Here is a 26,245-nt window from a genome sequence, read left to right as displayed (position 1 = left end):
TCTATTTCTTCCAGGTTTTTCATTTTATTGGCATATGGTTTCTTGTAGTGACAAAAAAAAAGTGATGTACTTTTATACTGCCCACTGTAGTACTTAAAATATTGTCAGTTGAAAGATGGACCTAGAGTCTGTCATACAGAGTGAAGTAAGTCAGAATGAGAAAAAAAAAATACCGTACGCTAACACACTTATATGGAAACTAAAAAAACAAAAAACGGTACTGATGAACTTAGTGGCAGGGCAGGAATAAAGATGCAAACGTAGCGAAAGGACTTGAGTACACAGACGGGTGAAGGGAAAGCTGGGACGAAGCGAGAGAGTAGCATTGACATATATACACTACCAAATGTAAAATGGATGGCTAGTGGGAAGCTGCTGCATAGCACGGGGAGATCAGCTCGATGCTTTGTGAGGACCTAGAGGGGTGGGATAGGGAGGGTGGGAGGGAGGGGATATGGGGTTATATGTATACATATAGCTGATTCAATCTTTTATATAGCAGAAACTAGCACAACATTGTAAAGCAATTATACTCCAATAAAGAGGTAAAAAAATGTAAATTGACAGAAAAAGATATAGAATTAAAATAGTAATAATAATGTGGGAGTCTTTATATTAATATCAAATAAAATAAATTTCAAAACAAAATACATTTCCAGAAAAGATCATGCTGGAAATGTCAAATGTACCTTAACTTAAAAAAAGTTTGAAATACATGAAACAATATTGACAGAATTAGACACATAATTCACAATGATATTTGGAGATATGTTTGAATGTTTTTAATGTCATATGATAGATACAATACTTGTCATTTTAATCTTTTTTAGATGTACAAACCTGTGATTAATTACATTCGTCATGTTGTGCTACCATCATTGTCTTTTTTCTGAGACATTTACGTCAACACAAAGAGAAATTCTATCACCATCAAGCAGTAATTTCCCATTCATTCCTGCCCTCTTATTCTTCTGATATCACTAATCTACTTTCTGTCTCCCTTAATTTGCCTATTCTAGATATATTTCATATAAGTGGATGCCTACAACATTTGTTCTTTTGTGTCGGGTTTATTTCATTTAGCATAATTTTTTCAAGGTTCATTCATGTTGTACCATGTACCAGAACTTCATTCTTTTTTGCTGTATTTGATATACAGCTGTCTAAGTCCCTGTGTTTAGAGTATACACCTAGGAGTGGAATTGCTGGTTCAGATGGCAATTACATGTTTAGATTTTTGAGGATCTGTCAAACTGCTTTCCACAGTGGTTTCACCAATTTATATTCCCACCATCAATGGACAAGAGTTTCAATTTCTCCACATGCTCACCAACACTTGAAATTTCTAATTTTTTTGAAGTACTGTTGATTTACAATATTATATTAGTTTCTGGTGTACAGCACAGTGATTCAGTATTTTTGCAGATTATATTCCATTATAAGTTATTATAAGATAATGGATATAATTCCCTGTGCTTTAAAATATATCCTTGTTGCTCTTCTGTTCTATGCACAATAGTCTTAACTATCTCTTAATACCATACCTCTAATATCTTCCTCCCCACTTTCTGTCCCCTTTTGTAACCACTAGTTTGTTTTCTGTATCTGTAAGCCTGTTTTTTTTTTTTTTTTGCATACATTCATTGGTATTATTTTTTAAGATTCCACATATAAGTGATGTTATAGAGTATTTGTCTTTCTCTCTCTGACTTATTTCACTAGCACAATATTTTCTAGGTCCATCCACATTGCTGTAAGAATTTCATTTTTATCATGGCTGAGTAATATTCCATTTTAAATATATACTACATCTTCTTTATTAGTCTGTTAATTGCTCCCATGTCTCAGCTATTATAAATAGTGCTGCTATGAATATTGGGGTGCATGTATCTTTTTGAATTAGTGTTTTCATTTTTTTCTAGATATTATCCCAGGAATGGAATTGCTGGGTATTATGGTAGCTCTATTTTTAGTTTTTTGAGAACCTTCCATACTGTCTTCCACAGGGGTTGCATCAATTTACATTCTCACCAATAGTGTACAAGAGTTCCCTTTTGTCCACATTCTCACCAATATTTGTTATTTGTATTCTTGTTGATAGCCATTTTGACAGGTATGAAGTGATATCGCATTTTCTTTTTAATTAACATTTCTCTAATGATTAAAGATGTTGAGCATCTGTTCATGTGCCTATTGATCATCTGTATGTATTCTTTGGAGAAATGTCTATTTAGATCTTCCTATTTTTTTATCTAGTTGTTTGGTTTTTTTGATGTTGGTGTATATGAGTTATTTACATGTTTGGATATTAACCCCTTATCAGTCATATCATTTGCAAATATTTTCTCCCATTCAGCAGGTTGTCATTTCATTTTGTTGATGATTTCCTTTACTGTGTGAAAGCTGTTAAGTTTAATTTTGTCCCAACTGTTTATTTTTGGGTTTATTTCCTTTACTTTAGGAGACAGAGCCAATAAAAACATTGCTTTGATTTATGTCAGAGTGTTCCACATATATTTACTTCTAGAAGTTTTATGGTTTCTAGTCGTACATTTAGGTCTTTAATCCATTTTCTTTTTTTATTTAAGTGTATATGGTTTTAGAGAATGTCCTAATTTCCTTCTTTTACATGAAGCTGTCCAGTTTTCTGAGCACCACTTATTGAAATGACTGTCTTTCCTCCATTCTATATTCTTGCTTCCTTTGTTGATCAGAAGTGTATGGGTTTATTTCTTGGCTCTCTATTCTGGTCCATTGATCTATATGTCTGTTCTTGTGCCAGTACCACATTGTTTTGATTACTGTAGTTTTGTAGTATACTCTGAAGTCAGGGATCATGATTCCTCCAGCTCCGTTCTTTCTCAAGATCATTTTCGCTATTGATGGTCTTTTCTGATTCCATTCAAAATTTAAAATTATTTGTTCTAATTCTGTGAAAAATGTTCTTGGTACTTTTATAAGGATTACTTTGAATCTGTAGATTCCCTTGGGTAGTATGGTCATTTTAACATTAATTCTTCCAGTCAATGAACACAGTATATCTTTGCATCTGTTTGTGTCCTCTTCAATTTCTTTCATCAGTGTCTTGTAGTTTTCCAAGAACAGGTCTTTCATCTCCTTAGGTAGGTTTATTCCTAGGTATTTTATTCTTTTTGATTGATTGGAAATTGAATTTTGTGTTTGATTTCTCTTTCCGATAGTTTTTTGTTAGTGTATAGAAATGCAACAGATTTCTGTATGTTAATTTTGTATCCTGCAACATTGGTGAATTCATTGGTGAGCTCTGGTAGTTTTCTGGTGGCATCATCGGATTTTCTATGAATAGTATGACATCAGCAAACAATGACAGTTTTTTTTAAAAATTGTTTTCTTTTATTTCTTTTTATTGTATTTGCAAGGTTAGGACTTCCAATACTATTTTGAATAAATGTGGCAAGAATGAGCACCCTTTTCTTGTTCCTGAACTTATAAGAAATGCTTTCAGTTTTTCACCAGTGATTATGATGTTAGCTATGTGCTTGTCATATATGGCTATTATGATGTTGAGGTATCTTTCCTCTATGCCCACCTTCTGAAGATTTTTTACTGTAAATGAATGTTGAATTTTATCAAAATCTTTTTCTCCATCTATTTAGATGACCATATGGTTTTTCTTAATTCTTCAGTTTCTTAATGTGGTATATCACATTGATTTGTTTGCAGAAACTGAAAAATACTTGCATCCATGCAATAAAGCACACTTGATTATTGTGTATGATCCTTCTGATATATTGTTGGATTCAGTTTCCTAATAACAACATGTTATTCAGGATTTTTGCAACTATGTTCTTCAGTGATATTTGCCTCTAATTCCTTTTTTTGTGACAGCTTTGTCTGGTTTCGGTATCAGGGTGATGATGGCCTCATAGAATATGTTCAGAAGTGCTCGTTCCTCTGAAATTTTTTGGAATAGTTTGAGAAGTATAGATGTTTTTGTTTTTTATTTTATTTTATTGAGGTATAGTTGTTTTACAATGTAGTGTTAATTTCTGCTGTACAGCAAAGTGATTAGTCATATATATACATGACTATATATATTCATTCTTTCTCATATTCTTGTCTTTTTTTGTTTATTACAGGACATTGAATATAGTTCCCTGTGCTATACTGTAGGAACTTGTTTGTCCATTCAGTATATAATAGTTTGGATCTGCTAATCCCAAATTCCCAATCTATCCCTCCCCCACCACTCCCCCTGCTTGGCAACCACAAGTCTGTTCTCTGTATCTATGAATCTGTTTCTGTTTTGTAGATAAGTTCTTTTGCATCTTATTCTAGATTCCATATATAAGTGATATCATATGCTGTTTGTCTTTCTCTTTCTGACTTACTACACTTAGTATGATAATCTCTAGGTCCATCCAAGTTGCTGCAAATGGCATTACTTCATTCTTTTTTGTGGCTTAGTAGTATTCCAATGTATATATGTACCACTGTATATATTTACCTTCTTTAGAGAAGGATAGATATTAACTGTTCTCTACATGTTTGGTAGAATTCCCCTTTGAAGCCATTTGACCCTGGACTTTTTGTTTGCAGGAAGTTTTTAAATTAAAGATTCTATCTCACTTCTACTGATCAGTCTGTTCAAATTGTCTGTTTCTTCTTGACTCAGTATTGGCAGGCTGCATGCTTTTAGAAATTTGTTAATTTCTTCTAGGTTGTCCAATATTTAGATGTACAACTAGTCATAGTATTCTTTTATGATTTTTTGTTTCTCTGTGGTATCAGTTGTTATTTCCCCTCTTTCATTTCTTATATTGTTTATTTGGGTCCTCTCTCTTTTCTTCTTAGTGAGCCTGGCTACAGGTTTATCAATTTTGTTTATATTTTCAAAAAACCAACTCTTGGTTCCATTGATCTTTTCTATTCTTTTAATCTATATTTATTTATTTTCTTTCTGAACTTTATTACTTCCTTCCTTCTAGTGACTTGTGTTTTGTTTGTCTTTCTTTTTCTAATTATGTTTAGGTGATTTATTTGAGAATTTTCTTGTTTTGGGGGGAAGACCTGTATTGCTATAAACTTCCCTCCTAGAACTGCTTTTGATGCATCTCACAGTTTATGGAAAGTGTGCTTCATTTTCACTTGTCTCAGGGTATATTCTGATTTCCTCTTTGATTTTGTCATTGACCCAGTGGTTTCTTAGTAGCATGTTATTTAGTCTCCACATGTTTGTTCTTTTCCCATTTTTCTTCCTGTGGTTGATTTCTGGATTCATACTGCTGTGGTAGCAAAAAATGTTTTATATTATTTCTATCTTAAATTTGTTGAGACTTGTTTTGTGGTCCAATATGTGATCTATCCTGGAGAACATTCCATGTGCACTTGAAGAGAATGTGTATTCTGATTTTGGGGGGAGGGGGATGTACTGTCCTGTAGATATCAACCAAGTCCAACTGGTTTATTGTGTCTTTAAGACCACTTTTGCCTTACTGATTTTCTGTCTGGATGATCTGTCCACTGATGTCAGTGGAATGTTAAATTTTCCTACTATTATTGTATTATTGTCAATTTCTCCCTTTATGTTTGCTAGTGTTTGCTTTAGATATTTAGGTGTTCCTCTATTGAGTGCATATATGTTAGCTAGTGTAATATCCTGTTCTTGTGTTTATCCCTGTATTATTATGTAAAGCCTTCTTTGTCTTTTTCTATAGGCTTTGTTATAAAATCTATTATGTTTCATATGAGTACTGCTACTTCTGATTTCTTGTCATTTCCCTTTGAAATATCTTTTTCTATCCCTTCACTTTCAGACTCACTCTCAAGTTGTCTCATGTGGGCAGCATACTGAATGTCTTGGTTTCTTTTCCCAATTAGCTACTCTATATCTTTTGATTGGAGCAGTTAGTTAATTGATATTTAAAGTAATTATTGATAGTGGTGTACTTTTGCAATTTTATTACATATTTTCTGGTTGTTTTTATAGATCTGCTTTCTTCATTTTATCTTCTTTTAGTTCCTACTATTGTGATTTGATAATTTTCTTTTTAAAATATTTTTCTTAATTTTTATTGGAGTATAGTTGATGTACAATGTTGTATTGGTTTCAGGTGTACACACTACTATATATAAAATGATGATTTTCTTTAGTAGTGTGCTTGGCTTTCTCTCTTTTTGATTTTTTTATATTCTTTTTATAAATTTATTTATTATTTATTTTTGGCTGCGTTGGGTATTCCTTGTTGCACGCAGGCTTTCTCTAGTTGCAGCGAGCAGGGGCTGCTCTTCCTTGCACTGCACGGGTTTCTCATCGCGGTGGCTTCTCTTGTTGCGGAGCATGGGCTCCAGTCATGTGGGCTTCAGTAGTTGTGGTGCATGGGCTTAGTTGGTCCGTGGCATGTGGGATCTTCCCCGACCAGGGCTCGAACCTGTGTCCCCTGCCTTGGCAGACGGATTCTTAACCACTGTGCCACCAGGGAAGCCCTAAAAATATTTATTTATTTATTTATTTATTTATTTGGTTGCACCCTGTCAGTTGCGGCAGACGGGTTCCTTAGTTGTGGCATGCATGTGGGATCTAGCTCCCTGACCAGGGATTGAACCCAGGCCCCCTGCACTGGGAGCATGGAATCTTAACCACTGCACCATCAGGGAAGTCCTGATTTTTGTGTATTTACTATAGGCTTCTGATTTATTTTTACCATGGGGTTCATGTATGTTGACTCATAATTATACCCACTTGTTTTAAACTGGCTGTTAATTTAAGTTCAAACACATTCTAAGACATACACATTTTTATTCCCCTCCCCCACATTCCCCTCCCCCACATTTGTGGTTTTGATGTCATATTTTACATATTCATGTTTATCTCTTAACTGTTTATCTCATAGTAGTTATGGTTGTTTTTACAATTTTTTGACTTTTAATGTACAACTGGCACACTTAGTGATCTTAAATTCTTTCTATATATTTGTGTTTCCTAATGGGATTTTCCCTTTCTTATAGATCCTTACTTCTTTTCTATTTGGAGAAGAATATTCAACATTTCTTTTACGATATGTTTATTATTGATTAATTCTTTCAGTTTTGCTTTTCTAAGAAGTTCTTTATTTCTCTTTCTATCCTAAATGGTACTCTTGCTTGGTAGAGTATCCTGGGTTGCTGTTTTTTTCCTTTCAGCACTTTGAATATGTCATGGCACTCCGTTCTGGCTTGCAAATTTTCTGCAGAAAAATCAGTTGATAGCCTTATGGGAATTCTCTTGTATATAACTCATTATTTTTCTCTTGCTGCCTTTAGAATCCTTTCTTTATCTTTCACTTTTATCATTTTAATTACGATATATCTTGTTGTGGGTCTGTTTGGTTTAATCTTTTCTAGGACCCTCTGTGCTTCCTGTGCCTGGATATCTGTTTCTTTCTCCAGGTTTGGGAAATTTTCAGACATAATTTCCTTATATCCATTTTCAATCTACTTATCTTTCTCTTCTCCCTCTGGAACCCCAATAATGCAAATGTTGTCATGCTTCATGTTATCTCAGAGATCTTGTAGATTGTGATCATTTTTTTTTATGTGTCCGGAGCCTGTGCTCCACAACGGGAGAGGTCACAACAGTGAGAGGCCCGCGTACCGCAAAAAAAAAAAAAAAAAAAAAGACAGTTGGCTATAAATGTATGGGTTTATTTCTGAACTCTCAGTTCTATTACATTTGACTGTATGTCAATCCTTATACCAGTACCATAACATTTGGTAACTGTAGCTTCATTGTAGTTCTGAAACCGAGATGCATGAGTCCCCTGAATTCACTCTTCTTTTTCAAAATTGTTTGGCTATTTGGAGCCCTGATTTCATATGAATATAAGTTTCAGCTTTTCTGTTTCTAGAAAAACATTACATTGGAGTTTTGATTGTGATTTCATTGAAACTGTAGCTGCATTAAATATGATTGACTTCATTGATAATATTAGGTCTTCCTACCTCATTAACATGGGATACTTTCCATTTATTTAGGTCTTCTCTAATTTCTTTCAACAATGCTGTATAGTTTTCAATGTGCAAGTCTTTCACATCCTAGGTTAAATTTATTTCTAAGTATTTTATTCCTTTAGAAGATGATGTATGGGTAATAAATTTCCTAATTTCTTTTCAAATTGTTCACTTCAAATATATAGAAAAACAACTGATTTTTGTGTGTTCATTTTGTACTCTGCAACTTTCTTAAATTCGTTTATTAGTTCTAATGAATTTCTTGGGCATTCTTTGGAATTTTCTATATCTATATGATCATGTCATCTATATATATATATAATTATATTATTCTTCTTCTTTTTTACTTTGGGTAAATTTTATTTCTCTTTCTCTCTAATTGCTCTACATAAGTTTACAGTATGATGTCAAATAGCAGCAGTGAAAGCAGACATCTTTATCTTTCTCCTTACCTTAGTGTGAAAGTTAATATTCTCTCACCATTGACTGTAGTGATAGTTGTAGCTTTATTCCTAAACACCCTTTAAAATATTGAGGAAGTTACATTTAATTCCTATATTATTTTCACCAAGAAAATTGTTTGATTTTGTAAAATGTCTCCTAAGCATCAGTTGACATTATATAGGTTTTTTTCCTTCATTGTATTGATGTGGTATATTATATTGGATGATTATCTTATGATGAACCACTTTGTATTTCTGTGATAAATCCTACTTTTTTACAGTATATAAACATTTTAATATACAGTTGGATTCAGTTTGCTTGCATTTTGTTGAATATTTTTAGGTCTATATTCAGAGGGGATATGGCTCTGTAATTTTCGTTTTTCTGAAGTCATTATCTAGCTTTGATATCATAAGAACACTGGTCTTATAGTATAAGTTAGGAAGTTTTCCTACTCTTCTGCTTTATGGAAGAGTTCAAGAAGTATTGGCATTGGATTTGAGATAGTGGAGTAAAAGGACGTGCACTCACTCCCTCTTGCAAGAGCACTGGAATCACAACTAACTGCTGAACAATCATCAACAGGGATACACTGAAACTCATCAAAAAATATACCTCACATCCAAAGACAAAGGAGAAGCTGCAGTGAGATTGTAGGAGGGGCACAATCACAATAAAATCAAATCCCATAACCACAGGGTGCATGACTCACAAACTGCAGAACACTTATACCACAGAAGTCTGTGCACTGGAGTGAAGGTTCTGAGCCCCATGTCAGGCTTCCCAACCTGGGGGTCTGGCAATGGGAGAGGAATGCTCAGAGAATCAAACTTTGAAGGCTAGCAGGATTTGATTGCAGGACTTTGACAGGACTTGGGGAAACAGAGACTCCACTCTTGGAGGGCACACACAAAGTAGTGTGCGCATCAGGACCCAGGGTAAGGAGCAGTGACCCCATAGGAAATTGAACCAGACATACCTGCTAGTGTTGGAGGGTCTCCTGCAGAGGACAGGGCTGTGGCTTACAGCGGGGACAAGGACACTGGCAGCAGAAATTCTGGGAAGTACTCCTTGACATGAGCCCTCCCAGTGTCTGCCATTAGCCCCACCAAAGAGCCTGTAGCCTCCAATGCTATGTCATCACAGGCCAAAAAACCAACAGGGAGGGGACTCAGCCCCACTGATCAGCAGACAAGAAGATTAAAGTTTTACTGAGCTCTTCCCAAAAGAGCAACATCCAGCTCTACCCACACTAGCCCTTACCATCGGGACGCTTCCACAAGCCTTTTAGATAGCCTCATCCACCAGAGGGCAGACAGCAGAAGCAAGAAGAACTAAAATCCTGCATCATGCAGAAGGAAAACCACATACACAGAAGAACAGACAAAATGAAAATGCAGAGGGCTATGTACCAGATGAAGGAACAAGGTAAAACCCCTGAAAAACAATTAAATGTAGTGGAGATAGTCAACCTTCCAGAAAAAGAATTCAAAATAACGATAGTGAAGATGATCCAGGACCTCAGAAAAAGAATGGAGGCAAAGATCGAGAAGATGTAAGAAATATTTAACAAAGACCTAGAAGAATTAAAGGACAAACACCTAGAAGAATCAAAGAACAAACAAACAGAGATGAACAATACAATAACTGAAATGAAAAAAATACACTAGAAGGAATCAATAGCAGAATAACTGAGGCAGAAGGATGGCCAAGTGACCTGGGAGATAGAATGGTGGAAATCACTGCCATGGAAAGAATAAAGAAAAAAGAATGAAAAGAAATGAAGATGGCCTAAGAGACAACTGGGACAACATTAATAAACCAGCATTCACATTATAGGGGTCCCCAAAGGAGAAGAGAAAGAGAAAGGACGCAAGAAAATATTTGAAGAGATTATAGTTGGAAACTTCCCTAACATGGGAAAGGAAATAGCCATCCAAGTCCAGAAAGCACTTGGATGATTGTTCATCCAAGCCAGAGACTCCCAGGCAGAATAAACCCAAGGAGAAACATGCCAAGACACACAGTAATCAAATCGAAAAAATTAAAGACAAAGAAAAATTATTGAAAGCTACAAGGGAAAAATGACAAATAACATACAAGGGAACACCTATAAGGTAGTGGCTGATTTCTTAGCAGAAAATCTACAAGGCAGAAGGGAGTGGCATGATATATTTAAAGTGATGAAAGGGAAGAACCTACAACTAAGATTACTCTAGCCAGCAAGGATCTCATTCAGATTCAACAGAGTAATCAAAAGGTTTACAGACAAACAAAAACTAAAAGAACTCAGCACAGCCAAACCAGCTCTACAACAAATGTTAAAGGAACTTCTTTAAGTGGGAAACACAAGAGAAGAAACGGACCTACAAAAACAAAACCAAAATAATTTTTAACATGGTAATAGGAACATACATACTGATAATTACTTTCATTGTGAATGGATTAAATGCTCCAGCCAAAAGACACAGGCTGCCTGAATGGATACGTAAAGAAGACCCATATATATGCTGTCTACAAGAGACCCACTTCAGACCTAGGGACACATACAGTCTGAAAGTGAGGGGATGGAAAAAGTTATTCCATGCAAATGGAAATCAAAAGAAAGCTGGAGTAGCAATACTCATATCAGACATAATACTCTTTAAAATAAAGAATGTTATAAGAAACAAGGAAGGACACTACTTAATGGTCAAGAGATTAATCCAACAAGAAGATATAACAATTATAAATATATATGCATCCAACATAGGAGCACCTCAATACATAAGGCAAATGTTAACTGCTATAAAAGAGGAAATCTACAGTAACACAATAATAGTTGGGGACTTTAACACCTCACGTAAAACAAAGGACAGATCATCCAAACAGAAAATTAATAAGGAAACAAAAGCTTTAAATGACACAATAGACCAGATAGATTTCACTGATATCTATAGGACATTCCATCCGAAAACAACAGATTTCACTTTCTTCTCAGGTGCACACGGAACATTCTCCAGGTGAGATGACATCTTGGGTCACAAATCAAGCTTCAGTAAATTTAAGAAAGTTGAAATCATATCAAGCATCTTTCTGACCAAAACTCTATGAAATTAGAAATAAATTGCAGGGGGAATAAAGTAAAATACACAAACACATGGAGGGTAAACCATACGTTACTAAATAACCAAGAGATCACTGAAGAAATCATAGAGGAAATCAAAAAATACCTAGAGACAAATTACAAAGAAAACATGATGATCCAAAACCTATGGGAAGCAGCAAAAGCAGTTCTAAGAGGGAAGTTTATAGCAAATATAATCCTACCTCAAGAAACAAGAAAAGTCTCAGATAAACAATCTAACCTTACACCTAAAGGAACTAGAGAAAGAACAAACAAAACCCAAAGTTAGTAGAAGGAAAGAAATCATAAAGATCAGAGCAGAAATAAATGAAATAGAAACAAAGAAAACAATAGCAAAGATCAATAAAACTAAAAGCTGGTTCTGTGAGAAGATAAACAAAATTGATAAATATTTAGCCAGACTCATCAAGAAAAAGAGGCAGAGGACTCAAATCAATAAAATTACAAATGAAAAAGGAGAAGTTACAACAGACACTGCAGAAATACAAAGCATCCTAAGAAACTACAACAATCAATTCTATGCCAATAAACTGGACAACCAGGAAGAAATGGACTAATTCTTAGAAAGGTATGACCTTCCAAGACTGAATCAAGAAGAAATAGGAAATATAAACAGGCAAACACTACAAAAAGGAAAATTGCAGACCAATATCACTGATGAATATAAATGCAAAAATCCTCAACAGAATACTTGCAAACAGAATCCAACAACACATTAAAAGCATCATAGACCATGATCAAGTGGGATTCATCCCAGTGATGCAAGTATTCTTCAATATACACAAATAAATCAGTGTGATTGACCGTATTAACAAATTGAAAAATAAAAACCATATGATCATCTCAGTAGATGCAGAAAAAGCTTTTGACAAAATTCAACAACAATTTATGATAAAAACTCTCCAGAAACTGGGCATAGAGGGAACCTACCTCAACATAATAAAGGCCATATGTGACAAACCCATAGCAAACATCATTCTCAATGGTGAAAAACTGAAAGCATTTCCTCTAAGACCAGGAACAAGACAAGGATGTGTACTCTCGCCACTATTATTCAACATAGTTTTGGAAGTCCTAGCCATGACAATCAGAGAAGAAAAAGAAATAAAAGAATACAAATTGGAAAAGAAGAAGTAAAACTGTCACTGTTTGCAGTTGACATGATACTATACATAGAGAATCCTAAGATGCTAGCAGAAAACTACTAGAGCTAATCAATGAATTTGGTAAAATTGCAGGATACAAAATTAATGCACAGAAATCTCTTGCATTCGTATACACTAACAATGAAAGATCAGAAAGAGAAATTAAGGAAACAATCCCATTCACCTCTGCAAAAATAAGGATAAAATACCTAGGAATAAACCTAGCTAAGGAGGTAAAAGACATGTACTCAGGAAACTGTAGGACACTGATGAAAGAAATCAAAGATGATACAGATGGAGAGATATAGCATGTTCTTGCAATGGAATAACCAATATTGTGAAAATGACTATACTACCCAAGGCAATCTACAGATTCAATGCAATCCCTATCAAATTACCAACAGAATTCTTTACAGAACTAGAACAAAAAAATCTTAAAATTTGTATGGAGACACAAAGGCCCCATATAGCCAAAGCAATCTTCAGGGAAAAAAACGGAGCCAGAGGAATAATACTCCCTGGCCTCAGACTATACTACAAAGCTACAGTAATTATGACAATTTAGTACTGGCACAAAAACAGAAATATAGATAAATGGTACAGGATAGAAAGCCCAGAGATAAACTCACGCACATATGGTCAACTAATCTATGACAAAGGAGGCAAGGATATACAATGGAGAAAAGACACACTCCTCAATAAGTGATGCTGGGAAAACTGGACAGCTACATGTAAAATGATGAAATTAGAACACTCCCTAACACCATACACACACACACAAAAAAAACTCAAAATGGATTAAAGACTTAAATGTAACACCAGACACTATAAAACTCTTACAGGAAAACATAGGAAGAACACTGTTTGACATAAATCACAGCAAGATCTTTTTTGACCCACATCCTAGAGTAATGGAAATAAAAACAAAAATAAACAAATGGACCTAACAAAACTTAAAAGCTTTTGCACAGCAAAGCAAACTATAAACAAGACAAAAAGACAACCCTCAGAATGGGAGAAAATATTTGCAAAAGAAGCAACAGACAATGGATTAATCTCCAAAATATACATACAGCTCATGCAGCTCCATATTAAAAAAACAAACAACCCAATCCAAACATGGGCAGAAGACCTAAATAGACATTTATCCAAAGAAGACATACAGATGGCCAAGAGACACATGAAAAGCTGCTCAACATCACTAATTATTAGAGAGATGAAAATTAAAACTACAATGAGGTATCACCTCACTCCAGTTAGAATGGACATCACTAGAAAGTCTACAAACCACAAATACTGGAGAGGGTGTGGAGAAAAGGGAACCCTCTTGCGTCTATTGGTGGGAATGTAAATTGATACAGCCACTATGGAGAATGGCATGGAGGTTCCTTAAAAAACTAAAAATAGAGCTGCATTACAACCCAGGAATCCCACTACTGGGCACATACCCAGAGAAAAACCTAATTCAAAAAGTCATATGCACTCCAATGTTCATTGCAGCACTATTTACAATAGCCAGATCATGGAAGCAACCTAAATGCCCATCGACAGATGAATGGATAAAGAAGATGTGGTACATATATACAATGGAATATTACTCAGCCTTAAAAAGGTACGAAATTGGGTCATTTATAAAGACGTGGATGGACCTAGCAACTGTCATACAGATTTAAGTAAGTCAGAAAGTGAAAAACAAAAATAGTATATTAACACATATATGTGGAATCTAGAAAAATGGTACAGATGAACCGGTTTGCAAAGCAGAAATAAAGACACAGATGTAGAGAACAAATGTATGGACACCAAGCAGGGAAAGTGGACGGGTGTGTGGTGGGATGAATTGGGAGATTGGGATTGACATATATACACTGATATGTATAAAATAGATAACTAGAGGGGGACCTTCAAGAAGGCAGACTAGTAAGAGGTGGAGATCACCTTCTTGCCAACAAATACAACAAAAATGCATCTACATGTGGAACAACTCCTACAGAACACCTACTGAGCACTGGAAGAAGACCTCAGATTTCCCAACAGGCAAGAAAATCCACATGTACCTGGGTAGGGCATAAGAAAAAGAAAAAACAGAGACAAAATAATAGGGATGGAACCTGCACCCCTGGGAGGGAGCTGTGAAGGAGGAAAAGTTTCCAACACTAAGAAGCCTCTTCACTGGCAGAGACAGGGAGTGGGTGGGGGAGAAGCTTCAGAGACCCAGAGGAGAGCTTAGCAACAAGGATGCAGAGGGCAAAGCAGAGAGATTCCCACACAGAGGATCAGTGCTGACCAGCACTCATCAGCCTGAGAGGATTGTCTGCTCACCCCCCAAGGCGGGTGGGGGTTGGGAACTGAGGCTTGGGCTTCAGAGGTCAGATCCCAGGAAGAGGACTGGGGTTGGCTGCATGAACGCAGCTTGAAGAGGGTTAGTGCACCACAGCTAGCTGGGAGGGAGTCCGGGAAAAAGTCTGGACCTGCCAAAGAGGCAAGAGACCATTGTTTCAGGGTGTATGAGGAGAGAGGATTCCTTCCCTGTCTGCCCACAGAAGGCAGAGCACTGCCTAAACGAGCTCCAGAGACAGGCGTGAAATGCTAACACTGCTGCTGCAGCCACAAAGAATCCTGTGTGCAAGCACAGGTCACTATCCACACACACTCCCCCAGGAACATGTGCAGCACGCCACTGCCAGGTCTCGTGATCCAGGGACAACTTCCCGAGGAGAAAACACTACACACCTCAGGCTGTTGCAACATCACGGTGACCTCTGCCACCACAGGCTCACCCCGTATTCCAGTTAAAACTACCGTACCCCTCTCTGCTCCTGGCATGAGTAAGCAAGAGCCCCCTAATCAGCCACTGCTTTAACCCCTTCCTTCCTGTGGGGAACAGATGCCTGAGAGCGACCTACATCCAGAGGTGTGGCCAAAACCAAAGCTGAACCCCAGGAGCTGTGCGAACAAAGAAGAGAAAGGGAAATTTCTCTGTGAAGCCTCAGGAGCAGTGGACTAAATTCCCACAATCAAGTTGATGAACCCTGCATCAATCAATAGCAGAAAAATTGAGGCAGAAGAACAGATAAGTGACCTGGAAGATAAAATAATGTAAATAACTGCTGCAGGGCAGAATAAAGAAAAAACAATGAAAAGAATTGAGGACAGTATCAGAGACATCTGGGGCAACATTAAATGCACTACCATTTGAATTATAGGGGTCCCAGAGGTAGTAAACAAAAAGAAAGGGTCTGAGAAAATATTTGAAGAGATTATACTTGAAAATTTCCCTAATATGGAAAAGGAAATAGTCAATCAAGTCCAGGAAGTGCAGAGACTCCATACAGGATAATTCCAAGGAGAAACACGCCAAGACACGTATTAATCTAACTATCAAAAATTAAATACCAAGAAAAAATATTAAAAGCAGAAAGGGAAAAGCAACAAATAACGTACAAGGGAATCCCCGTAAGTTGAACAGGTGATCTTTCAGCAGAAATTCTGCAAGCCAGGAGGAAGTGGTAGGATATATTTAAAGTGATGAAAGGGGAAAATCTACAACCAAGATTAATCTACCCAGTAAGGATCTCATTCAGATTCAACAGAGAAATTAAACCTTTACAGACAAGCAAAAAATTAACAGAATTTGGCACCACCAAACCAGCTGTACAAATGCTAAAGGAATTTCTCTAGGCAGGAAACACAAGAGAAGGAAAAGACCTACAAGGACAAATGCAAAACCATTAAGAAAATGGTAATAGGAACATACATATCGATAATTACATAAAATGTAAAAGGATTAAATGCTCCAATCAAAAGATATAAACTGGCTGAACAGATATGAAAATAAGACCCGTATATATGCGGTCTACAAGAGACCCACTTCAGACCTAGGGACACATTCAGACTGAAAGTGAGGGGATAGAAAAAGATATTTCATGCAAATGGAAATCAAAAGAAAGCTGGAGTAGCAATACTCATATCAGACAAAATAGATTTTAAAGTAAAGAGTATTACAAGAGACGAAGAAGGACAGTACATAATGATCAAGGGATCAATCAAAGAAGAAGATATAACAATTGTAAATATTTATGCACCCAACATAGGAGCACCTCAATACATAAGGCAAATGCTAACAGCCGTGAAAGGGAAAATCAACAGTAACACAATCACAGTAGGGGACTTTAACACCCCACTATCACCAATGGACAGATCATCCAAAATGAAAACAAATAAGGAAACACAAGCTTTAAATGATACATTAAACAAGATGGACTTAATAGATATTTATAGGACATGCCATACAAAAACAACACAATACACTTTCTTCTCAAGTGCTCATGGAACATTCTCCAGGATAGATCATATCTTGGGCTGCAAATAAAGCCTTAGTAAATTTAAGAAAATTGAAATTGTATCAAGTATGTTTTCCAACCACAACGCTATGAGACAAGATATCAATTACATGAAAAAATCCATAAAAAATACAAACACATGGAGGGTAAACAATACACTACTAAACAACCAAGAGAGCACTGAAGAAATCAAAGAGGAAATCAAAAAATACCTAGAAAAAATGGGCCCGCGTACCCCCCCCCCAAAAAAAACTACAATGAGATATCATCTCACACCAATCAGCATGGACATCATCAAAAAATCTAGAAACAATAAATGCTGGAGAGGGTGTGGAGAAAAGGGAACACTATTGCACTGTTGGTGGGAATGTAAATTGATACAGCCACTATGGAGAACAGTATGGAGTTTCCTTAAAAAACTACAAATAGAGTTACCATACGACCCAGCAATCCCACTACTGGGCATATACCCTGAGAAAACCATAATTCAAAAAGAGTCATGTACCAAAATGTTCACTGCAGCTCTATTTACAATAGCCAGGACATGGAAGCAACCTAACTGTCCATCATCAGATGAATGGATAAGGAAGATGTGGCACATATATACAATGGAATATTACTCAGCCATAAAAATAAATGAAATTGAGATATTTGTAGTGAGGTGGATGGACCTAGAATCTGTCATACAGAGTGAATTAAGTCAGAAAGAGAAAAACAAATACCGTATGCTAACACATATATACACAGAATCTAAGAAAAAAAAATGGTCAGAAGAACTTAGGGGCAAGACAGGAATAAAGATGCAGACCTACTAGAGAATTGACTTGAGGATATGGGGAGGGGGAAGGGTAAGCTGGGACAAAGTGAGAGAGTAGCATGAACCTATATACACCACCAAACGTAAAACAAATAGCTAGTGGGAAGCAGCCACATAGCACAGGGAGATCAGCTCGGTGCTTTGTGACCACCTAGCAGGGTGGGATAGGTAGAGTGGGAGGGAGGGAGATGCAAGAGGGAAGAGATATGGGGACATATGTATATGTATAACTGACTCACTTTGTTATAAAGCAGAAAGTGAACACACCATTGTAAAGCAATTATACTCCAATAAAGATGTTAAAAAAAAAAAAAGAAGATATACAGATTTCCAACAAACACATGAAAGGATACTCAACATCACTAATCATTAGAGAAATGCAAATCAAAACTACAATGATGTATCACCTCACACCAGTCAGGTGTGAGGCCAACATCAAAAAATCTACAAACAATGCTGGAGAAGGTGTGGAGACAAGGGAACCCTCTTGCACTGTTGGTGGGAATGTAAATTGATACAGCCACTATGGAGAACAGTATGGAGGTTCCTTAAAAAATTAAAAATTAAAAAAATTTTAAAAAATAAACTAAAAATAAAACTACCATATGATCCAGCAATCCCACTATTGGGGATACACTATGAGAAAACCATAATTCAATGAGTCATGTACCACAATGTTCATTGCAGCACTATTTACAGTAGCCAGGACATGGAAGCAACCTAAGTGTCCATCAACAGATGAATGGATAAATGGGATGTGGCACCTATATACAATGGAATATTACTCAGCCATCAAAAGAAATGAAAATGAGTTATTTGTAGTGATGTGGATGGACCTAGAATCTGTCATACAGAGTGAAGTAAATCAGAAAGAGAAAAACAAATACCGTAGGCTAACACATATGTTTGGAATCTAAAAAAAACCAAATGGTTCTGAAGAACCTGGGGGCAGGACAGGAATAAAGATGGAGATGTAGAGAATGAACTTGAGGACATGGTGAGGGGGAAGGGTAAGCTGGGAAGAAGTGACAGAGTAACATTGACATATATACACTATCAAATGTTAAACAGATAGCTAGTCGGAAGCAGCTGCATAACACAGGGAGATCAGCTCAGTGCTTTGTGTCCACCTAAAGGGGTGGGATAGGGAGGGTGGGAGGGAGACGAAGAGGGAAGGGATTTGGGGATATATGTATATGTATAGCTGATTCACTTTTTTATACAGCAGAAACTAACACAACAATGTAAAGCAATTATAGTTCAATAAAGATGTTTTTAAAAAAGAAAGCTCTCAAATAACATTAATTTACATCTGAAGGAACTGGAAAAGAGGAGAAACTAAGCCCAATGTTAGCAGAAGGAAAGAAATAACTAATAGCAGTTCAGAAATAAATAAAATAGAAACTAGGAAAACAATAGAAACCATCAACAAAACCAAGTCGCGATTTTTTGAAAAAGCAAACAAGATTGAGAAACTTATTTGACTAAGAAAATGAGAGAATATTTAAATTAAAAAACTTAAAATAAAAGCAGATAGATTACAGCTGATACTACAGAGATACAAAGAGGCTACTGCAGATATTTATAAGTGACAACGTGGATAACCTAGAATAAAGGGAAAATTTTCTAGAAACATACAATCTACTAAGACAGAAACATTAGCAAGTTCAGTATCTGAACACACCAATAATGATGAAAGATATTGAATCACTAATCAAAACCTCACCCATCCTCAAAAGAAAATATCCAAAATATTTAAACAACATATATAACTCAATATCAAGAAAAGTAAACAACCCTATATAAAAATGGGCAGAAGAACTGATTAGACATTTTTCCAAATACAAAAACAGATGACCAACTGGCACGTGAAAAGATACTCAACACTAGGAATCATCAGATAATGCAAATCCAAATCACAATGAGATATCACTTCAAAGCTATCAAATACTTATCATGAAACAGACCACAAACAACTCTTGGTGAAAATACGGAGAAAAGGGAACTTTTATACATTGTTGGTGGGAATGTGAATTGGTGCAGAAACTATGTAAAACAGTATGGAGTTTCCTCAAAAAACTAGAAATAGACTACTGTATGATCCAGCAATACCACTTCTGGATACATATCTGAAAAGAAACAATACACCATTCAAAAAGATAAGTGCATACAAATGTTCATAGCAGCATTATTTACAATAGAAAAGATATGAAAGCAACCTAAGTGTCCATCAACAGATGAATGAATGAAGAAGATATATATATATATACACACACACATATATCTACATACAATGGAATATTACTCAATGATAAAAAAGAAGGAGGGGCTTCCCTGGTGGCGCAGTGGTAGAGAGTCTGCCTGCCGATGCAGGGGACACAGGTTCGTGCCCCGGTCCGAGAGGATCACACATGTCGCTGAGCGGCTGGGCCCGTGAGCCATGGCCGCTGAGCCTGCGCATCCGGAGCCTGTGCTCCGCAACGGGAGAGGCCACAACAGTGAGAGGCCTGCGTACCGCAAAAAAAAAAAAAGAAGGAAATTCTAAAATTTGCAACACTGTGGATGGGCCTACAGAGTATTATGCTTAGAGAAAAAAGTCAGACAGAAAAAGACAAATACTCTGTGCTTTCATTTATATGTGGAATCTAGAAAATAATACAAATGAATTATGTAATTATACAGAAACAGACTCACAAACTAGTGGTTACCAATGGGGCAAGGGAAGGGCGGGGGAGGAAAGATAGGGGATGAGATTAAGAGACATAAACTACTATGAATAAAATAGATAAGCCACAAGGATAAATTGTAGAGCACAGGTAAATGTAGCTGTTAATTTGTAATAACTTTAAATGGAATATAATCTATAAAAATATTGAATCACAATTTTATGTACTTGAAACTAATACAATACTATAAATTGACTATATTTAAACTTTTTTTAAAAGACCTGATAATTTAACAGGTGAATTCTTACAAATATTTGAAGAATAAACACCAACTCTTCTCAAACATTTCCAAAACACTGAAGAGGAGAATACAGTCTCAAACTCATTTTATTTATTTATTTAATATCTTTATTGAAGTATAATTACTGTACAATGTTGTGTTAGTTTCTGCTGTACAACAAAGTGAATCAGCTATATGTATACATATATCCCCCATCCCTTCCCTCTTGAGCCTCCCTCCCACCCTCCCTATCCCACCCCTCTAGGTCATCACCAAGCACTGAGCTGATCTCCCTGTGCTATGCAGCAGCTTCCCATTAGCCATCCGTTTTACATTTGGTAGTGTATATGTCAATGCTACTCTCTCACTTCATCCCAGCTTCCCCTTCCCCCTGTGGCCTCAAGTCTGTTCTCTATGTCTGCGTCTTTATTCCTGCCCTGCCACTAGGTTCATCAGTACCATTTTTTTAGTTTCCATACATGTGTGCTAGCATACATTTTTCTGTTGTTTTTCTGACTTACTTTACTGTGTATGACAGACTCTAGGTCCATCCACCTTACAAATAACTCAATTTCGTTCCTTTTCATGGCTGAGTAATATTTCATTGTATATATGTGCCACATATTCTTCATCCATTCATCTGTCGATGGACATTTAGGTTGCTGCCATGTCCTGGCTATTGTAAATAGTGCTTCAATGAACTTTGTGGTAAATGTATCTTTTTGAATTATGGTCAAACTCATTTTAGAAGACCACCATTTTCAAGATATCAAAATCAGATAAGGACACAACAAGAAAACTACAGTCCAACATCTCTGATGAATATAGATGCAAAAAATTTCTCATCAAAATAATAGCAAACCACATTTAACAGCACATTAAAAGGGTCATACAATATGAAGTGTGATTCATCCCTAAGATGCAAGGAGTTCAACATATGGAAATCAATATACATGATACACTATATTAATGGAATGAAAGTTAAAAATCATATGATCATTTCAAAAGATAAAGAAAAATCCATTTATATAATACAATATCCTTTCATGATAAAAATGCTCGATTAATAGGGTGTAGAAGAAACATAACTCAACACAATAAAAGTGATATATGACAAGCCTTCAGATAACATCGTACTCAGTAGTGACAGTTTGCAAGATTTTCCTCTAAGTTCAAGGGAATAAAGGGAGCCCACTCACACCACTCCTATCAGCATAATACTGGAAGTCCTAATCAGAGCTATCAGACAAGAAAAAGAAGTAAAATGTATTCAAATGGGAAAGAAGGAATTATATTCTTTTTGTTACAGATGATATGAACTTGTATATAGAAAACCCTGAAGACTCAACCAAAAACTTTGTTAGAACTTATCTACAAATTCAGTACAGTTGCAGGAAACAAAATCAACTTATGAAAATCAAACACATTTCTATATACCAACAATGAAATATCTGAAAACGGTAATAAAAGAAACAATCCCATTTACTATAGCATCAAAAACAATAAAATGATTAAGGAGATGAAAGATCTGGACACTGAAAAAAACAAGATGATAAAAGAAATTGAAGTGGACAAAAATAAATGGAAAGAACTCATGTTCATGGATGAGAAAAATTAATATTTTTAAAATTTTCACACTACCCAGAGCCATCTATAGATTAAGTGCAATATCTATCAAAATTCCAGTGGCATCTTTCACAGAAACAGAAAAAAACTGTCCAAAAATTTATATGAAATCACAAATGAACCCAAATAGTCAAAGCAATCCTGACAAAGAAGATCCAAGCTAGAAGCAGAACACTGTCTATTTCAAGCTATATTACAAAGCTATGATAATCAAAAGAGTATGGTACTGGCATATAAAGAGACAGATAAACCAATAGAACAGAATCATGATTCGAGAGGTGACACATTCAGAGTCCACAATTTTCAGCTGTAAGATTAAAGGACGTTAGGCTTACAGATGACAAGGGGTACTTTAAGCCTCCCATTTCCCCTATGGGAGACTTGAGTATGTGGCAGCCATGCTGGTCCTCTTACTTTTGGATGACCCCTGCCAGGCACAGGATAACCCAAACTTCTGACTCCAAAAATTATGACTCCTGAGTTCTATAGATTAGTTACCTTATATTGTTGAAAGTATTACCTCTAATGAGGCTTTTTATCTCTTACAAAATTAACATACAGGTTATAGCCACAATTATTTCTAATTCAACTTCAGTACCATCTCACTGAGCACATAAATTTTATAGAAATCAATACTAATTACAGTGGGATAACCATGATATGAGGACTAATGTGAGAACCCACAAACATTTAGCTCACTGAATCCTTGGGAAAGGCCTACAATGCTGTTTCTTCAAACAGGCAGAACCTCCCATCTTGAAGCACCTTCCTGTCACTTCCCATTGGTAACTCCTTCTCACCTTTATAAATGAAGTTTATGGTAACTCACCTCAAACTACTATTCTGAAATGCACCCAGATCTTATGAAGAGGCCATTTATGTGACCAGTACAGAGAGCTCTGTGGCAACAAAATGACATTCATCACAATGATTCTAATTCTGCATTTCCATCTATAGCTCCCTTGGAATCAAGACAACCCACAACAGTATAAATTGTATATTGGTACTCAATAAAGAATCTTTATGAAGCAATTAATCATAAACTGTGAAAACACCACAGAGGAATGGCAGCAGTGATCTGGAGACACTCACCTGTCTGAGAGATGACCATATAGGAGGCCCCCCACCAGCATTCCAGCCATGAATAAGGATTGAACCACTGGTTTCTGTGACTGATAATCACATACGAGGTCCCACTGGAAGAAAAGGAAACCAGCACAGAGGAGCTTCACAGCATCTTTTACCATTCGATGCGCACTCACTCCAATAGCCCTCAGTGAACACGCCCTCTGGTTTCCTTTACTACATCTACTCATCTGTATCATTCATGTCTCAGCTTAAGCATGGCTTTCGCTAGATCCTCAGCTCACTCTCCCAGGTTATACCAGGGACAATCTTCATATTGACTGAGCACTGCATACTTCAGTGGTTCTCAATCTTTGTCACACATTGGAAAAATTGAGGTTTGTTTATTTTTTTTAATCACTGATGCCTGGATCACACCTATAGTGAAATACATTCTGACTTGTTTCTCTGACAATTAGTCAGGAAATGGAATTTTTTTTTAGTTAATACAAATATTTCCAATTGCAACTAGACTGAGAACAAGTGACCAAGAATAATTTTTCAGGGCTTCCCTGGTGGCACAGTGGTTGGGAGTCCGCCTGCCGATGCAGGGGACTTGGGTTCGTGATCCGGTCCGGGAGGATCCCTCATGCCACGGAGAGGCTGGGCCCGTGAGCCATGGCCGCTGGGCCTGCGTGTCCAGAGCCTGTGCTCCGCAACGGGAGAGGCCACAACAGTGAGAGGCCCGCGTACCACAAAAAAAAAAAAAGAATAATTTTTCACACATTATATCAAGTATGTCCTTGTCTAAACGTCAATCTTCACATTAAATTTTAAGCTTTGTGATAGTAAAATTCGTAAGCAGTTTGTTGATTTCATCATCCTCAGTTGTAATGTGTTTGGCAATTAAAAAGATAAACAATCACTGAAAGAATAAAAGAGAGCTGGTTATACTAGCTACTCAGTAACTGAATATTTGAACAGTGCCTATTCATGTTATTCTAAACACCCACACCACGTACTCAGAAGAGGTAAATGGGGCCTTTACCTCAGTCACGATGGTGGAGGAGAAGGAGCTTCGGTCATACACCCAGCCGTCCACACAGGGCTCCGTGTCCAGGTCACTCATGTTGGGGAAGGTCCCGTTCAGTTGAAGGAGCTGCCACTGGGGGAGGAGGAAACGATGACATTTCTCTGGTTTCAAGTTAGAATCCAATGGGATGAAGATTCTCAGGAGGACATCAGGGCTGAAGATCCCAGTGTCATTATCAGAGACAGTGTCATTATCAAGGATGGGGACCCAGCAGCGATGACCAGGAATGGCTGCAGTGAAGTTTTCCAGCAGTATGTGACAGGCTGCTATCATGACCGGAGGAAGAACGAAAACCATCTGAAGGATCTGGAATTTTCCCAGGCCACCAACTTCATTCAGAAGCTCCTCAAAAGCCATTGTGAAGAGGCAATTTTCAAGAAAACTCACAATGAATTTGTAGAGGTAAGTTCAAAGGGAGAAAAATGTTTCCTTTCATTAACTCACACTAAATCTGTGTGACCTCACATCAGTTTCTCATCAATGGTTCTCGTCACTTCGCTACTGCACCAGAACATCAGAAGCAGTTTCCCCAATCTGTCTGAAATCACGAGGTATTAGTTTTTTAAGTAAAGTCATAGAGAAAATTATTTACCAAAGATACTTCTATCTGATGAACATTAAATCTGTTTAAAGGTTTACTCACTTAACGTGCTTCTTCTCAGTGATTCTGTAAAATCAACATTGGACTTTGGCGTGTACATGGTCTCTAAATAATCTAAAATATGCCTGCTACAGTCTTTAGTCATTTCCAGAAAATGGAATTTGAGAGACACAGAAGTGAATGCTTTATGATTTTTCTGGGGAAAGAACAGAAAGCAAGTGTTTTTCTTGTTTATACTGACTTTAAGTTACAATAATTAACAAAATATAATCCTTTGTTTCTAATTAAAGCATAGTGGAATATGGTGCGATTACTACCTTTTAGCAACTGAAATGTGCTTCAGTTTCAGTCACACCCAGAACTCAAAATAATTTTAAATTCCTTCAAATAAAGATAGTGGAGAAAGAGAGGTGAGCTCACCTAAGGATTTGTCTTCTGAGGTTTTCCCTTACAGAATATATTAAGGATCTTTTATGCATTACCGGTCAGAATCCTGATGAATTCGTCACTTTATCAAGATGCTCCTGGCCTCTTTACATCTAATGCTTCTCGATTTCCAGCATGTATTTTACTTATATTAATATAACAGTTCCAGGTTTCTTATACTTACAGTTTACATGCTACAACTTCCAATCTGGTATATTTTAATTGACGTGTTTATTGGTATTATTGAAGATTCACATGCAGCAGCAAGAAAAAATATAATGAGAATCTGCGTGCACTTCACTCAGTTTGCCCCAATAATAATATTTATAAAATTACAGTATAATAATCACAGCGAAGATATTGAGAGTGACACAGTCTACTGATCTTATTCAGATTTCCCCAGTCAGGTTTTCCTGTACTTGTGTTTGTGTGTGCATGTAATTAGAACTGTATAGTGTTATCACCCGTAGCTTCCTGTGCCCACCGCCATAGCCCAGATACTAAATAATTCCCTCCCCACAGGAAATCCTGTTTTAGTACTCTTATAAATGTACCACCAACCCTTGCTCCCGTCATTCCCTTTCCTACCTTTGGCATCTAGTGATCTGTTTTCCATTATTTAACCTCTGTCATTTAAAAGTTGC

The 26,245-nt window shown here is 36.5% G+C and overlaps 1 protein-coding gene across 1 annotated transcript in view; it reads right to left on the bottom strand.

Moving 5' to 3' along the window:
• Positions 1 to 24,931, bottom strand: part of SLC22A10 (solute carrier family 22 member 10) — a gene marked incomplete at both ends in the record, with an annotated part of 38,590 nt that extends 13,659 nt beyond the window's left edge. The window contains 2 exons of the mRNA XM_082844639.1: positions 23,509 to 23,612; positions 24,530 to 24,931. Of these exons, the coding sequence (XP_082700765.1) occupies positions 23,509 to 23,612; positions 24,530 to 24,931 (506 nt within the window). The remainder of the gene's footprint in view (positions 1 to 23,508; positions 23,613 to 24,529) is intronic.
• Positions 24,932 to 26,245: the final 1,314 nt, after the last annotated feature.

The sequence above is a fragment of the Leucopleurus acutus genome, assembly GCF_964270905.1.
Source record: "Leucopleurus acutus genome assembly, chromosome: 8".
Taxonomy (NCBI): domain Eukaryota; kingdom Metazoa; phylum Chordata; class Mammalia; order Artiodactyla; family Delphinidae; genus Leucopleurus; species Leucopleurus acutus.
This window is presented reverse-complemented; position numbering and strand designations above follow the sequence as displayed.